Genomic DNA, 18,271 nt, shown 5'->3' on the forward strand with positions numbered 1-18,271 from the left:
AGCATTTTTTTATTCAAGAAGCATAACTGTAACAAATATTTAAGCAAGCATACAGTTTGTGGTTTTCTTTTTGGCTAGCACTTCCTCCAAATTCTCCCAGGGAACGATAGTCAAGCAAAGAATGTTCTTACTTCTCACTGTAGAAAACTTAATTCCCCAAACCATTTTAACGAAACAGTCTTTTTTGAATAATTGGAAATGCTGACTCTGGATAGAGGCAATGAACTTGAGATAAGTTCACTCTCCTTTACGTGTTTGAAACTCGACCAATGTTAAGACACCCACTTGTCCGAGTCACCAGGTGCAGTTTATTATGTCAAATTCAAATTTCACCAAGTTTCTGAACAAGTGTAACTCCAAAGTTTCTGGGCTTATGCCAAAGGTGGTGACAGTCTGTGGTATCATCTGGCGTCCAGGCCCTTCCTGCCTCTCTCCGCCGTGGAAATCTGGCTGGCCTCCAGATGCCTCTGTCTAAACCTTGAGAAAACAAGAATCATTTATTTTCTAACTTAGTGTTTCATTTCATCATTTTCGGTATTTTTGTTTTTCAATATCAGTTTCTTCCTCGGTTTAGCAACTTGCGTTGCACCTTATTCTGGCGATGAAACTGGCAATTCAATTTCAATTCAATTCAATTTATTTTATTATGTTTGGCTCTGGTTAAGGGCCACATAAAATTCATGACAAATACAGACAAAGAAAAGAAACTACATCACATATACAAAGTAAATTTCATCCATAGAATCGATGGCACTAGGGCACAAAGTCAAATCTCTCCAGGTTACCTTAATAAAGAGCTAAAAAACCTTTAAAAAAATTAAAAATATAGAAGCAAAACATTTCATTTGGGGGACAGTATAAAGCTCGCAAAAAAACATTAACATCAAATATACCCAATTGGAGACATATCGATTTTAACCATTTAAAGCGCAATGGTCGGAGTGCAGGGCAGATTAACATAACATGAATACAGTTCTGAGTACTCAAACTACAGAGATTGCAAATGGGGGAGGTTCCGTACCATTTGGAGAGTAGCGAATTTAAGGGCAGTACATCATAGCGTAGCAGAAACCATAATCTACGAATACCATGCGGTAAATTCCAACTTACATAGGGTTGGGGCAACTTCATGATGTAGGAATTGAGGAGAAGATTACTACCCCCTTTCCCTTGTATTAAATTCCTATCCATTTGGTGACATAGTTCCCACGATGCCTGTTTTAGGACCAGTTTTAGCTGTGATGATGAATACAGAAATAACATACTTTCATCTAGCTTTAAGAGTGACACAACTTTTCTGAAGTTCCTTACCATCTGTGAAAACTCGTTGAAATTGCCCAACAGTTCCTTTTTAAGAAGGGCCCTCATTGACCCTGATTCAGCTCTAGCCAAGCAGGCCACCCATCTTACCAAGGCACATAGTCCCTGAACCCAGCTGCTTCTGAGGCCGAAATCCAACCTACAGGCTGCCAAAGAGCAGGAAGTATTAAAGCTGGATAGAGATCTTAGGATTTTCCCCTCAATTTTATTACAGAACTCCCAGTTCTTCAACTCTAACAGTTCTATACCATACAGTATCGTAGGAGGAATCTTGGCCCTAAACACTTCAAGAAGACAAGCAAAGTGTCTCTTTCCAGTAGCAGAATAAAGGGAGTTTAAGGCTCTGCCGTGGGCAAATGCTTTACGTGAACAGTGCTCAATATGGGGCCTCTCACTCAAGTTAGCCGCAATAATTTTTCCCAAAAAGGTGTAGGTTTTAACAACCTCTAGTTTTTGGCTCCCTATAAACCATCCAAAATTTACAGAACGGCATTTCTTTTTTCCAGCGATACACATAACTTTGCTTTTAGATATATTAATTTTCATGCAGTGGGTATCAGCAAAAACGTGCAAAGCTTTCAGCCGATTAGCAAGACCTTTAGGGGTTAGATCTAATACGAGAATATCGTCAGCATACATGAGACAAGAAATCGGGGTCCCACCTACCACCGGAGCTATACCCACACATGCTGCTAAGTAGGCAGGAAGGTCAGCAGTGTAGAGTGAGAACAATAGAGGTGCCAAAAGACAGCCTTGTTTAAGGCCATTCTTGGAGGGGATCTTAGGAGAAAGTCCCCTCTCACCCCCCTGAAGCACACTGCACCACGTCTCTGAGTGGAGTGCACGTAATAGCTCCAAGAGATACACTGGTAAGCCAAGAGCAGCTAATTTTCTCCACAGCGTTCGACGATCGAATTTATCGAACACTGTGGAGAAATCAACGAACGCCGCGAACACCACTCCTCTTCTTACACGTACATATTTATCTGTAATCACATGCAGAGTAGTGAGATTGTCCAATGTACCGTGTTCCTTACGGAAACCAGTCTGTTCACATGGGAGAATATTATTCTCCACTACCCAGTCCTCAAGCAAGCCCAGGATACATTTAGCGAAAACCTTTCCGACTGAGTCGAGGAGAGCAATCAGACGGTAATTCATGGGACACTCCCTAGATCCTTTCTTGAAAATAGGGATCAATATACTTCCCTTCCATGAGGCTGGAACAGTTTTAGTAACAAAGCAGGATTTAAACACTGGGTGAAGAATCCTACTCCAGAGTAAAGAATCCTGCTTTAAGACTGTCATGGGGAGTTCGTCAGGTCCCATTGCCCCCGACAAACGCATGTTCTTTATAGCCATTTCTATTGTTTTCACAGATGGGTAAATAATCAGATCCTCAGAAAGGAGTTCAGGAACACTGTCTGAACCCGTGTCATCATTCCCTTCATACAGCTTTCTAATATAAGCGGACCATACCTCTTCCGAAATGGGTATCGGAAGAGGACTACTTCTAGTACCGCAGCCCCTCCCAACTATGGACCAGAATTCTCTAGTTTTTCCATGAACAACAGCCTCCCGTAAATTTATCCACAGTGAGTCTTCCTTCTCCTTTTTTAAACTCCTTCTTAATCTGATTCTCCTTCTTTTTAACCTCGAGATTTCTTTAGCAAGTTCCCCAGATCTTCCTATATATTGCATTCGCACAAGTTTATTTATTTCCTTGTTCAGGGTGCGCAATGCACTAGGGACATAAGGTTTTTTTCTAACACCACTAACCTTTTTTACATCAAAAGTGATCTTTCTCACCAATTTTTCAAAATTAGCGATTTCAACACCACACCAGCTATTTAATACTGGTATAGTTTTGCATAAAATATCATGTACACCTCTTATTAAAGTACTATTCCAACGACACCTACCCGAAGTTCCCTGGAAGGTGACCTCATTACCACCAAGCGACCAAGACTCGGTGGGAGGAGGTTTAAGAGAGAGCATCATGGTAATTATGCAATGATCACTCAGAGAAGTGGGGACTATCATTAGGTCCTGTACATGAGGAAAAATGTCAAAGTCAGAAATCACATAGTCCAGGATAGAGGAGCTGAAGGGAGACTTATGCGTGAAATTTGCTGGCGTATCAGAAGGAAATCTCCCATTTAAGATAAGTCCCTCAACCATCGACAGTTCCTCCAAGAGAATCTTTCCTCTTTTATTAGTTATAATTTTGTCGGGAAAAATCGATTGTGGAATAAAGTAAGCCTCTTCTTTGGGTATATTTCTAAATAAATTTAAACTGACATTCGAAATTTTACAGTTCAGATCTCCAACTAGAATGACATCAGGAGGAGAGGGAACATTCTTAATCTGTCCAATATATTGAAATACATGCTTCAATAAAATGTTAAAACACTCTTCAGGTGGGACATACACATTAATAATTACAATGCCGGATTTATTAGGAAAATTAGGGAGATTCGATATACTTATAGCTTGAAAAAGATTACTGGGATCAATGTAGTGCGAGAATCTCCAGCTCAGTTTATTAGTTAACATACAAGCTATTCCCCCTTTAGCATGACCTTTCCTAGAAGGGGCGGCAGGAGCCTCCAACACGAAATATTCCTTCCCTCCATAAATACTACCAGTGCACCATGTTTCTTGGATACAGATCACACTTGCTCCTAACGAGAATAAGAAGTCAAGTTTCTCTGGGCTACTGTGTGTCCCGGCTGCGTTCCAAGAAATTAATTTTAGTTGATTGTTAAAGGTGATGGAATAATTTGGAATTATCGGCGCTCTTGGTTGCAAGAACACCATGCAGCCGATTCCACCGATGATTCTCGTCTACTGGGGCGGAGTTCTGGATTGGCGGAAGAGGCAGTACTTTAGAGACTGACCGTTTCCCCTTTGAGACCCAAATTTTTAGATCCTCAAACGGAGAGTATTGCCTATCCACCTTGTCGCCCTGTCTGGTCATCCCATGAGGAGAGATCGATACATCCGAACCAAAAATAGGCAGGACATCGATACCTCTACATTGAAAACTCTCCATTTGCTGTAGTATCAAATTTACAATGAGTTTAGAATAAAATTTGACTCTAATACTGGTTACACTATCTTCACCTAACAGAGACACTAACTCAATATCCCTTGATTGAATAAGGTGAAGGGATTCCTGATCACCAAGGCATTTAAGCAACCAAGATCTATTTAGAGGCAAATTTACATCAAATAAAGGAACAAAGTCCAAAACAAAAGTGTCCACAAAATTCAATGATTTTTTTACCTGAGGACCGTGGTACGGGCCTATATCAGCACCGACCGAGGGGGCAAAGGAGGGAGCAAAAGGGTTAAGGACCCCCAGTACAGCCGGGGTATTGCTTCCTGTCTCAACCACCTGCGGGGTAATCAGGCCATGACCACCCTTCTGGGACAAGTCTTCTGGAGGCAAAGGAAGAAAATTATCGTTAGTCTCCATACCTAAATGTTCATGACAAGATTCACTTGCCCTTTTAATGGACCCCGGGTTAGAATTAGTGGCATTCTCCTCATTGTTAATAGATACAATAGAGTCTTGAAAGAGTATCCGCCTTTGTCTTTTCTTCCTATATTTACGCAGAGGTTTCCTTTTTTTTCCTTTGTCATTTCTGTGTTTTCGGCTTTTTTTGGTAATTTCTTGGTCGTCCTCTTCTTGTAGTTCCAATTTCCCAGTTTTAAAAATCGGGAATAATTCCTGTACTGCAGCACTTGGTACATCAGACTGAATTTCTTCCTCTATTTCAATATCAGAGTTTTTTACACAATTCTTTGCCGCTGAAACAGACGTAGCCGTAAGAGAGTTTTCTAGAACCATAGCTAACGGCTTTTTATCAGGCTTCTCCAAAGGTACATTTAAGTTCCCCATTGTTTGGTTAGTATCAGTCCCGTTCCCGGGAGCACTCCTGGTTTCGGGGGCCTTGTGCAACATTGCATTCAAACTTTTTGTGACTGACTCTAAGATACAGTCCGAGCTGCCCACACATTTACCCAAGAGACATAATATAGATGAAAGCAAATTTTCAAGGGCAATCAAAGACTCCGATATTGGTTTTTCGCTATTAGCAACTGGAGGACAGATTCCTGACAGATGGAATTCAGGAGACACAGAAACATTTAACAGTGCGGACATATCCTGCGCATTTATTGAGGGAGTACTACTGTATAGCAATAGGCCAGATGGAGTCTCGCCCACAAATGGTTTGGAGGTTTCAGAGAGTTTTGGGCTTCCTGTGCTCACATAACGGCCACAAAGTTCGAGGTCGATAAATGATAGAGAGCCATCTCCCCCTGAGCCAACACAAGCATTACCAGCCTGTGGCGCCGGAAACTTGGTAGACTGTTTTCCCTCCATAACATGATCAGTGACAAGAGCAGGGCTAATCCCTACAGTAGTTTCTATTTGCAATGGGACTATCAGTGTTGGAGGAGAGACCATATTATCAGCCGTCTGAGATGGACAAGCCTGAGAAATGGGTAAACAACCGTCAATTGCATTCACAGCTGCTTTCTTATCCACGGCTTTTTCCCAAAGGTCAAAGAGCTGGCACTGTCCTTTAAGTGAATAATTGATCACAGAGATATTTCTTAGGGGGTTAGATTTTGTTTTTGCACAGGTCCTTCCCCCCACTAACCTCCCAGAGCGGAGTTTCTTAGTCATCCTCACGAATTTCCAGATGGGATAACACCACAAAAGAAAGTATGTCCACTAATATGACGATGTTTAAAATTATGTAAGTAAGCTTAAGATGGTAAAAACCAAAGGAATACTGGAGTGATGGGAAACAATCAGCCCGCAGACTAAGTCCATGGACGAAAGTAAGTAGACTGAACCCTCGTAGCAGGCACTTCACTATCCGACAGGATACAAGTATTAGAATAAATGAAAAAGGAAATAACCGGGCCCAGCCCAGCCTACCTCAGCCACTGAGGGGCACAGAGGGCCCGCCCTTTGCCCGGGCTTAGCCCGGCGTCCCGCACGCGTCAGGGGAGTGTAATTATAGGAGGAGCAGGGGGCGGGAAGAGACTCCAGGTGCGCTTTGGTGATCCTGCGCTGCAGCCTGGGTCTCGCAGTCCCAGCCCCTGTTGAAAACAGCCTCACACGCGGTTCCAATGCAGTCTGGCGCCCTTGGTTCGGCGGAGAGCAGGCAAGCAGATAAAGAACCAAAGTCACGGTGAAAAGTAAAGCTACAAGCGGCCTCTCGGATTCAAGGGTTCAGAAGGACCTCGGGACTCTAGAGATTTCAGGCGATACAGGTGATAGACTCCTGCAAAATCATTCTGCAGCAAACCAAGTCTCTCACGGCACTCACAGGAGCCGCATACAGTTTTGTCCCCACAGTGCTCGGAGCCGCCAAGATCACTGCGGGATCATGCTTCCCTCCTCAACACTCAGAGGTGTGCTCAGAGCAGCCGGGGTCAATTGAATTGAATTAAATTAAAAGCTTCTCACCGGGATAACTGCTTCCCCCTCGGTGCTCAGGGCTCAAAGCTCGAAGCCTGAATCAAACCTCTCTCCGGGATCAATGCAGGGTCGCCGCTTCCCCCCTCGGAGTTTGGAGTTCGGAATTCGGGAGCGGTGCACAGAGCACAAAGCACCGCTTCTTGTTTCCGGCTCAAAACGGCTCTCAGACCCGGCGCAGACCCGGCGCAGACCACCGGAGCTTCTCGCTTCTTCGTAGCCCGTAGCTTCCTCGAGCTTCCTCTTAGCCCGTTTACTGCTCACTACTGACGGCTGACTGCAAACTGGCAATAAACACCCTTACTCTTCAGTGTGTACATTTCAGTTGTTCGAGTGGCTTTAATCACACGTGCACACAGAGACATATGCACACATTCATGTGGGGACAGCAGCACCACCACCACCAACCACCCACACTCCTCATCATCATCTGTTTTTTTACTGTCTTTCCCCTTTTTTTCTGCCCAAATGAAAGTCTGCTCACTATTGCGTTTCCCTTTCTCTAAGAATGCATTTCCCTTTTCACTCAAAACGATTTTGACTTCTGAGATAGTAAACAATACCAGCATTAACTTGTGTTTATGATTGTATCATGATAAAAACGAATCTATAAAGTGTTTCTGTTACCAAACTACATCGATGAGTGCCTTTGATTGTAGGGTTGAGCAAATTGCAAGATTTATTTGGAGTTTCTTTTCTCAGAATCACTGGCCTTGGGTATGGTCAAACCGTCCAGTAATGGAAGGAGTATTTCTAGACAGAATCCACACATCCCTCTGACTTAACAGGATGTTATACAGAGAAAAGAGGCATGCTCCCAGAATCTGTCAAGATGCATAAGGAGACCACGACCACTGGCTCTCTCTCCATAACACGTGGACTTATAACTAACTGATCTACAGGCAGCTTGTGAAAAATACAGAAATACAAACTACACATACCAAGACCCAAAAATGCACAATGATTGGCATGCAGATACTCTTCATCAAACACTTGCCTGTAACTATGCATAAAAGTGAAGCTCCCACATAAACCTAACTTGGTCTCACAATGGGTGGAAAGGAAATATGTTTACATTTGGAAACTTTAATCAGGTAACCATTTTCCCAAGTAGGTATTTTTGTACCATTTTCATTTTTGCATGTATTATTTTTGATTTATCAGTTTTGTAGCCGTATATTTTTAAATCTGCACTTTAACCTGGAATCACACTTCGAAAAGGCAATTAAACGTTTCTCTTCTGTAGTATTACATGAAGTAACATGACAGATCAATAGTGTAAGCAACTGTGCCTTGAATCATTACCCGTTTCTCACCAGAGGAGTGATCAGTACCCTAAACTAGAGGCAACAAGTGTGCCCCTGCCAACTACCTTCTAAACCGGTAACTGTGGTAAAGATAAGATCATCAGATTTTTGATGTTGTGAAACTGTTGTTAACGTTCTACTGGTCTTCCTACGAAAAGGTCGCAGCGATGACGTCCTGATTGGCAATCAGTGTTGGCAGCCAAAGTTGCAAAACAGGATGAGCATAAAAATAATCCCTGGAACGGTGCTGCTGTTGTTAATTATTAGGCAGCCAGTTGTGGCGCGAGTGTGTTTTCTTTGTAGTCTGTGTTTGAGTTTTGTTCCTGTTTGTACTTTACACATGCAGAATAAACGGCTGTTTGTTTTCAGAAGCGGGGGAGTCAGATGCGCCAGCAGAGATTCCAAGTAAGTGAACTTTGTTTGTGTTCATGTTGGTTGTTAATGAACTACATATGCAAATTCTTTAGGGGACTCTTTAAAAATAATTTGGGGGCGGGAGCAATGCTCTGGTCTGATTTTTTTCTTTTTTTCACCTTGACTCATTTTAGTATTACTGAGGGGCCCTCAAGGCCAATTCTCTAAATGATGAAGCTGTTGTTTCTTATTTTTTCTGTTGCTTTTTTGCACTGACGGAATATCATTTATGCACAAGTAAGCACTATGCAGATAAGCTCCTCCCTTTACCACTACCTCCGTTGTTAGTTAAATACGACCGTGGCCAAAAGCTAGGTTTTGTTTTTTTTGTGCATATTTATATAACACAAACTCGACCCGAAGGTATTGGAGCGCTTTACATGAACACCAGTTATGTTACACAAGGACACACTTATTTAAAAAAATCTGGGTGGGCACGGGAACATCTAGGCATAGATGCATCAAGCTAAAAACCGGTCGCAAACGGGCAGATTCGCAGAATCTGCCCCTTTGCGACCAGTATTTTTGCATTTGGGATGCATCTTCCCAAATGCAAAATCGCAATTTAAGAAATCGCAAAATTGCGATTACTTAAATTGCGATTGCATTTGAGATTCCATAAATGCAATGCATTAAAGTAAAAAAATTAGCGATTTCGCTAATAGGGGGAGCAAATTACCATGAAGTTGAACTTCATGGTAATTTGCAAAAACTTTGAAAATGCACTAAAGTGCATTTTTCAAAGTTCCATTTTACACACCAACATGCCCTTAGGGCATGTGTGTGTGCAAGATGTACCCATATGCAGATTTCAGGGGTGCAACAGGGAGTCTCATTGAGAATCGCAAATTGAGAATGTCTTCCCATTCATTCCTATGGGTCTCTAGGCCCATAGGAACGAATGGGGAGGTATTCCTTAATTGCGACTCGCAATTTGCAAGTCTCAATTAAGGAATTTTAAGAAATCGCTATTTTTTTAGCGAGTTCTTCATGCATAGCCTTTTGCTATTCCTTATTAGCGAATCCTCATTTTTCGCTAATAAGGAATCGCAGAATGGATGCTTGATGAATCTATAGGCTAGTGATTTGCCCAGAATCACAGTATGTGGAGTCGACCCCAAGGCTCGATCCTTGGTTTCCCAGCTCCAAGGTCGGCAGTCTAGCCATGAGACCACATCCTCTCCCAAACATGGTTCATAACATGTAGGACACCAGTTGTCTACTTTTGAGGGCAGGGCAGAGCAGGCAGAAAAATCTGGCTCCACCCTGCTACTGAAAAAAAGCTAAGATTACTCCCTCCTCTCAGGGAAGCTAGGCCACTCTCAAGTTACAGCTTTAGCGCTGGTGGCGCCTGGTGCGTGAATCATTTTTGGTGCCCCCAAATGGAATGATGCCTTTATTTTGGGATCTAACTGTGCTGAATGGTTGTAAATTAATGAGATGTATTTTTAAGACTACCATGCGAATGTGGAGTGTGCCATATTAACTTGAGAAAGAGGGTATTGAATGTGATTAAACATAAAAAGCGACTACTGCATTTGATTCCTATATGGAGAGATGCACTGCTAATCAAAATGTACCTGCTTCAAACACCCAGTTTCAGTATGAGGAAAGCAAAGACACACGTGTTGGACAAGCACCTCTGATCCTAGGTTTGGCTGGAGGCCCCTACTCTGGGTCTCATGTAGGGGTTAATGATGTGGCAGTAACCATGTGGCAGAAGACCCCCTAAAACTGATGTTATAAAGACACAAAGGATGATTTTGAGGGGCCATGGCAGGAGCGGATAGCTGAAGAGAAGGCCTAAGCTAGTCAGGGAACAGCCAGAAAGGAACCACACAGAGAAAGCCAATGGTCTGTTTGACAACCCAGATAACATTACTCTAACAAATATCACTGGAGTGTATTTCTCTACCCTTTTCCTTTAATTCAAAGGATTCTCAGTCAGGCTCAGAAATAGAGACAGTCCAACATAAGCATGTTTTTTATTGTTTAAAACTGGGTCACACTGTTTCAAGTAATCAAATATAATGCATGTGGCAAATCACCACGGCTACTCTTGCAGAGGAACCAATTTGAAGGAAGCCTTTATAATTCATTACATTATGCTTTAAAAAGGTTAGCAAAAGGTACCTCCTTACTGAGGAAACCTTCTGAGGTAATCATGACTAATTCATTCATTTTTGTCTTCCAAATTTTGCTCACAAAAGATTGTTCCTCTCATGTAACATAACTTAGAGAGTCCATTTTTCAGAAGATGCAGAAGACTTTGCCAGAAGATGTAGCGTAGACACCATAAGGGTGGTTGGCCATTTTCTGGTGGCAGCTTTCCTGTCCCTGTCCCTTCTCTTCCCCCATGCTCTTATCTACAGGTTTCACATTTCTATCCTGGCAGTACTTTGAAGCAGCAGTTTCCTGTGGCAAGATGCACATTTTCAATATACTGAGTAAATAATTAGTGAGGGATGGAAACAGTAGTCCACACTGAGCACTGCAGCTGATGGTCAGTGCCTGAAGGGTGATGGCCCTTCACACACTTTAGACCCACCTGAATGAGGACAGCACTAGTGTACTGGTACCATACACCGCAGTTGTGTAGTACGCTTGATCTTTACTTAATTTACGCTATCAACTGACATCCTTTTACAGTACACGGGTTAACCAGTGCTAAACATCTTTAAAACAAATTCTTTCATCTTCCTAACCCTCCTGAAACTCAATATAAATAGCGTGCACGCAGCCTCCCGCCTCTTTCAGAACTGCAAGCCGAGAAAATGCAAAGCACATAAACACCTCCTCAGTGCAGTCTACTCACATTGCTCTTTGTGAAGCATGCTCTGCAATATATAAATAAACTTGGCACATTTGCATCCTGATTTGCTTGACTTCTCGGTTTTCCATTTCTTCTTCCGCATGTCTGCAGGTCATATTGTCTCTTACATCAGCTATACCAATACCATAGAAGCTCACTCTAGTTCAACAGTGGCCTGCAGAGGAGCCTGAATGTTTTCCATTTCCATGGAGAATGCACTCTGTCCCTAGTTGTTTGGGTCCACATGTTGTTTAATGCCTGCTGGGCAGTTATGCAGCAGTCCCCCAGCAGCATCTATGCATGCCAACACAACTACTAAAATAGGTGATGAACTGTCCAGTACTGAGTCACAAAATATCTGCTCGATAAATGCACCTTAACTCCAGTATTTCTTTTCCATCCATCTTATACCAAGTGAGTGGCATGTCGATGTACTAAAATCACTACTGCGTTGATCTAGGAGGAGTTCATTGTTTTTTTATTTTATTTTTTTGTTTTTTTTATTTTATAAAGAATACAATCCTTCTGCCACTCTGATGTGTGTCCTCTACAGGTAATTATAGTACATTGTATGGCACTTTCTTCTAAAGAAGTGCTGTCTCTAAGCTCTTTAAATTAGAAGTGTTAATTTTACCAAATGTAATTATACTAAGTTTATTTTGTGTCTGTGTGACATAGCAGATATCAGTATTGAGTATATAACTTTCTCAAGACATCTTTTAGGCTGTCTGCTGCCTAAACTTGACTAAATACCTCTTCCTAATTATTTTTTTGCTTGATACTGGTCGGTACTACCATCTTTTTTCTATACGTTCTCTCATCACTAGTTGCCTAACCTGTATACCAATTCTTGTATCTTACCTAGCTCTTATGCCAACCTTCCCTTTTTACTGATGTATTTATTAAATACCTGCCAATTGATTTAGGTACAAAGTGAGTACTTATTCTGAAACTTAAAGGCATACTAAGTTGAAAGTTACCATTTCCAATATGATCTCCGAAATCTACAAAATCTTAGTTAGCCGTAGGACTTCCTACAATGACAGCAGTTTAATTTCACCTCCATTCCTCATATATAGACTATTTTACAGTTAATTATTTCCTATATAAAAACACTTATCAAATTGACTTCAGTCTTGCCCTGTAGGATGCTGCTTGATTATCTGTCAAAAATCATTTTATTTCGATTTACAAGAAAAATAAACCATACAGGTACAATGTAAATACACAACAGTAAAACCATAAGCAAATCTGTAAAGTCAAATACATCAATAAAAATCTCTACAATAAAGCAGACTAAATCTAAATAACTGTGCGAAATAAAAGTTAAGATTAATATCAATTCATCGACAGCCTCAATTTAACAGCTTCCCTCAAGAAACTAGCCATAGAAAAACAGATATACTTTGGGGGCAGTAATTGCAAAAATATTAGAGCTGGTCTGGCTTGATTAACATCTAAACCCTTCAGCAGTGGGAATATAAATTTGACCCTCAAATGCACATAAAACCTGCACAATAGAATAAAATGAACTGAGACAAAATCACACTGGCAGGGGGCCATGTTACCAACCTGATGCCAATCTCTTAGAACTGCGAGTAAACAATGTACCAGAATTAGTCTGAATCTGGTTAGGAGATACCAATGATTAATACTGTGAAGATACCAAAAGGGCCTGTGCTCGCACAAAGGATTTCAAAAGGTGCTCTGTCTCCCTCCTATTCTACCTTTAGTCAGGAAAATTAGAGGGTTTTCAAATAAACCGGTGAGCTTAATATTTTTTGTTTTTTATTTTCTTGGGGATGTCATTCCACTGGACAAATAAATTACCTTCGAAATTACATACTTCTAAGCATCTTAACTGATGACTGCGGCCTTGTATTTCTTCACCTTTGTACAACTTAGTTCCTCCCTCCCAGTTGTTTCCCTACCTTCCTCCATAGACATCATAGCTATGTTACACAGAGCTTCACTGAGAACCATAAACATCACAACTATACAACGATTATGTAAACATACACACACAGCAAATGGTTCACACAAGGGCAACCCGTAAGTCCATTTTCACTCACTAGCAACAAGTGCATGAGATTGGGCATGAAAAATTGAGCCTATATATTTTTGTCACAACTCCCAGCTTGAAAAGCAGAAGATGCAATGTATTGACGATAGCTCCAGATTGTGTTCATGATTTGCTCCAAGTAAAGATGTTTAGTATTTATGCCGTCAGATTGTAGGCAGAATGATTGCTGTGCTTTCTAGCCGCAGGAGGCTAACACACCTGATGCACCTTAACTCTTCCAAAACTGACAATGTTTGTGAACACTCACTACTCAGCAGATGCATTCCTTGAATTTGTCAGTCAAAATGCCGTTCGAGAAAGTTAAGAGCATGGATTTCAGTGTTTGAATGCCGAGAAGGTCTTTCGAGTCTGATTGCCCAAAGAAAGAGTCACTCCTCCCAGTAGCCCAGGTGACATCCTGCTCGATGTTATGATAAGTTGTGTTATATTATATTGATTTGTATAGCGCAGTAATCACCCACGAGGGTATGCAGGTGCTTGGGCAGGCGTGTAGGTTTGTGGCCCCCAAGGTGTTTATATGAAGAGTCAGGTGGAACACAGGAAGTGAGGGGGAGGCTCCGATGTGTTGAGAGGGGTTGTTCCATGTCTTGGTTGTGTTGTAGGGGAATGAGCAACCTTTAGTTTTGCTTTTGCAGATGTAGGGAATTTGTGTGAGTGAGAGTGAGGCAGAGCATAAGTGCTCTGCTTGGGGAGAGGATGTAGCCTTACGGCTAGAGCGGTAAACCTCGATGTTGGAGAACCTGGTTCAAGTCTCGGCAGGGACGCTCAACATCCTGTGATTCTGGACAAATCACGTAATCTCCATGCGCCTAACACAAATGAATGTGTCCATCTGTAACAAAACTGGTACTCATGTAAAATGCTCTGATACCTGATATCTTCAGGTCGAGTTTCGGCAATATAAAATCCTAAAAACAAAAGGGTCTTGTGAGTTGGTGAAAGTGCATGCGGCTGTTCAGGTATTCTGGTCCTGTGTTGTGTAGGGCTTTGTACGTGCCTCTGAAAAGTTTGAATAGGCTATGTTTCGTACATGCACATGAGACATGGGAAAGGTGTCAATCGTCTCCTTCAAAGGGTCCCATTTAGGAGAAAAACACAAAGGTATACAAGCTCCTTGGCAATCTTGTAGCTCTTGATTAAAGGTGAAGATTTATACTGAGGTTGTTAGCAATGCACCATACTTCCCATGATATAATGGAGGTACTTCCAGCAGAAGTTATAACTGTTAGAATAAAAATTCAGGGACAAACATAATATTAAGGGTCTAAAGAATGTAACAATAAATAAGGAGCAAATGTGTTGGGATGCTCTTGAAAATGCTTCCTTATATATGATTCCTACAGGAAAAGACTATATCTCATCTTGCACTGTGAACCCCTGATAGCATTCTATGGACAGACCGACCTCTTGTAAATGGCAGTTTATAATGATTGTCCATGTCCCTTTCCTGAAACTCGTAGCTTTGGCTCATAAAGAAGAAGGGCAAGTTTGCAATACTTTGCCTAGTGCTGAATTCCTCAGTCCGGCGGCAGATCTTTATGCATGATATTTTACAGCCCTCGCAAAACATCTCTCCATGTGGGACAGACAGTCAGAATGCTAAATTGCGCTCTGAGCCTCTGCCTAACAGTGCAAGGAACACTTTGCCTCTTCCTAGATGTTTATATTCTGTGGTAAGCTATTGGTAGGATTTGCAGTACAGATGTAACAAGGGACAAAAGTCCTTACATGGCTACGTCATCCTACGCCTGACCGACTTTTCTTACCCTTATTTGTATGTTTTCTCACTGTTTACTCTTGGCAATCTTTGTAGTTTACTAGAGGTGCTCCTTGACTTTTATGGCATTTGTTGTCAAAGTAGAGGGCTCTGCTCATCACAGGTCACACCCGAAGTCTACAACACCTGTTTTTGAGGGTGACTAATGCCCCCTCATAGCAGAATATTGCATACTGAAATGCTGGTGGTAACTGATTGAAATTCATGGATACATGGTTGTGTGACGCTGGGCAAAAGTTAATGGTGTCTATGGAGGACACAGTGATGGATGCATAACTGGTGGTTCCATGTAGGTTGTCTTTATTCTTCTTTATGGACAAGCAGCCTCCACTCTTGTGTCCCTGAAGCTCTACCAAGATCCCCTGTTTTCTGAGGACAATATATTCCTTCCTGCCCTTCCCCATCAATATTACCTGTGGTCCCCTGGACTGTGCATATTACATTTATAGTCATTCAAGTTCCAAATATAATAATGCAAGTATGACCTCTGCTTTATTGATCAGTACTCCTATAGTCATGTGTAAGATGTGGTAGATAAAATACACCTCTTCTTTTCAAGTTCGTAGCATTAGTTGTTTGGGTGCTTTGTATGAATTGCATATCGGCTTAGCAGTCTACTTGTGTCTCTTGGTATTATTAACTATTGCATGAGTCATGCTACTGCATAGGCCACCTAAACCGGCAAGGTTAGTTCTCAATTAAAATGTAAAATGGATAAATAATGCAAATATGAAAATTAACTCCATAATTAAAACAATTAGCCCAAATATTTACAAAGCCCGGTTTATTTAAACATTTGTATGGTGTGTTAGTCGGATCAAATCCAACAGCCTGGTGAATAACCGAGTCACTGGTCAAAAGATTGTCATGGTATTCAAAATGTTTCAAATCAGCTCAGCATCCCGTCACTGGTATGTCACCTTACAAGGTGGCCAATGACGAAGCCGGTCCTAGGATGCTTGTTTCCGGTCCAGGGAAGACGTGGCTTGGCAGGTCGGGCTGAACTGTTCCTATGAGGCACAGGGTCAAGGCTGATTTGCATATGGCCCGTCTAAACTGGGGTGGCATGGTTCGCAAAATAATGATGGTTTTAACCCAGATCTCTTGACGGGGTGAATGTTTTCATTTCATCAGCATTCCGCCCATCAATTGTGTGTCATTGCTTTAAAGCTAATTTTACATTCAAATCCACCTGGATAGATTGATTAATATCTATAAAAAAGGTTACAAAAAACACTCCATTGTACACGTGCGACATAGGTTTGTAAAAAACCTGTACCTGCTTCCTCAAATGTTCTTGTTAGCCACTTAGTTTTAATTTTGAAACTGTATAATATTCATTCTTGTGTTTCATTACACAGACATAATTTAATGCAAGAATGTATGCACAAATCTGATATGTAGCAGAGTGGTGGAGCAGGAATCAGTTTAAATAAAACTCATTTTACCATCAAAACACACCCAGGGCTGATTCCCACTTGGTGCTGTGGCCCAACATGTGAATGGACCTTGGCCATTGTGGTTGAGAGCAAATCATCATATAAATAGTACTCACTGTTTCTATCTAAGTTTAGTCAATAATGAGAATTAAAAAAGTTTTAAGGGTTTTATTATTTCAAGTTTTAGTAAATTGTCTTTGTTCAAAATCATATGTTTAATTCTTATTAGTTTCATAATAATTGATCTTTTACGGAATTGATAAAGAAATAATGGTTAATTCAATTAAAATACAATGCATTAAGTGTGCTCCATAAAGGAAGAAAATCCCTATTCTTAGAACGTGGCCAAAGGTGTCAGTAGAAACCTATAAAGAGTTCAAATTCGAAAGAGAGTGAGATCAAGTACAAAGCTCGAAATGTATCCAAAAGTCAACCATCGATCAAAGAAGAACTTTCCATAAAGAGAGGTTCACAAAATTCAATAGAATTTCAATGCAATAAGTAATAAAGCAGGCCGAAGACTCGGTGTGGAATGGGGTGGAAAAAGGGCAAAAGAGTGTGTGGTGCGGCATTGCGTTAACCAACTCTAGGAACACATATAAATAGCCTAAAATTAACGTTGCAATTAATGTTGAATCTTCCACTCCTCGCGTCCATTCATCTTTCAGGGTTATTCTTGGGAATAGGTTCACTCCTCTCCTTTTCACGCAAATACAATATTGTACAGACAGTAATCTTCGATTGTGCAACTTTGTTATTTTAGTCTAAACTACACATGACGCTTCTTCATTCTAAACATCCTTTCCCACAATTCGGACTACATTTCTAACCTTCTAATGAAGCAAATAATATGTTAGCTAACAATGCACTATGTAAAAATTGAAACACTTGCAGTTAGGAAAGGACATCATTTCCACTGCTTCATCGTTTGGGAATAAACCAAGTAGCTAGAAAGAGGTCAAGTTCAGTTTATGTGCTGCATTTTATATGATTATTCTTAAGAACTGTACTAAATAATAGTTTATAAACAAACATTTGAAACTTTTCGTTTTATAAGAAGAAACATCTTGCAGAGTTATGTGAAACATTTATTTAATAAATATGATCATGGAAAAAGGTCAAGAATGTGAACATTTATCAGAAGCATCAGCACATTTTACTCAAATTACTTTTTAAGCTCTGCTGTGCAAGTGTGTTTAATCACTACATTTTGAACGTTTATAAATATATTTAGTTCATTTAAGTCTGCACGCTAATAGTACACATGTATTTTAACTATATTATTTAGCATTTTGCTAAGAACGCCTTTTCAAGAGTAAGAAACTTAAAATACTTTATTGTTGTATTGTATACTGTAAACAAGTGAGATGTTTGTTCTGCATATAACATCACAGAAATAGATAGAGACACTCACTGTTTCCATAAGTAAGCAAGCACATGCAGGAACAGCAGTCTACAAGAGGTTTTTTGAAAAACTTTAATTGTTGTTCGAAAAGTAAATTTCTACCTTTTTAACAGCGGTTCTTGAAATGTATGCCTGCCACTGAAATCTGCAGATATTTTCATGTTCACCGCAATTCCCCAAAAATGTAATCTTAGGGTTGAGAAAGGGACCCCTT

The 18,271-nt window shown here is 40.8% G+C and overlaps 1 protein-coding gene across 2 annotated transcripts in view; it reads left to right on the plus strand.

Annotated features, from left to right (window-relative positions):
• LOC144792068 (uncharacterized) overlaps positions 1-18,271 on the plus strand; it is a 211,900-nt gene that overhangs the window by 48,468 nt on the left and 145,161 nt on the right. The window contains exon 5 of one of the 2 annotated variants that reach the window (XM_078666915.1): positions 8,497-8,532. In XM_078666915.1, coding sequence (XP_078523041.1) covers positions 8,497-8,532 — 36 coding nt within the window. The remainder of the gene's footprint in view (positions 1-8,496; positions 8,533-18,271) is intronic. The other variant, XM_078666916.1, reaches the window with a different exon arrangement.

This window comes from Lissotriton helveticus, chromosome 11 (assembly GCF_964261635.1).
Source record: "Lissotriton helveticus chromosome 11, aLisHel1.1, whole genome shotgun sequence".
Taxonomy (NCBI): domain Eukaryota; kingdom Metazoa; phylum Chordata; class Amphibia; order Caudata; family Salamandridae; genus Lissotriton; species Lissotriton helveticus.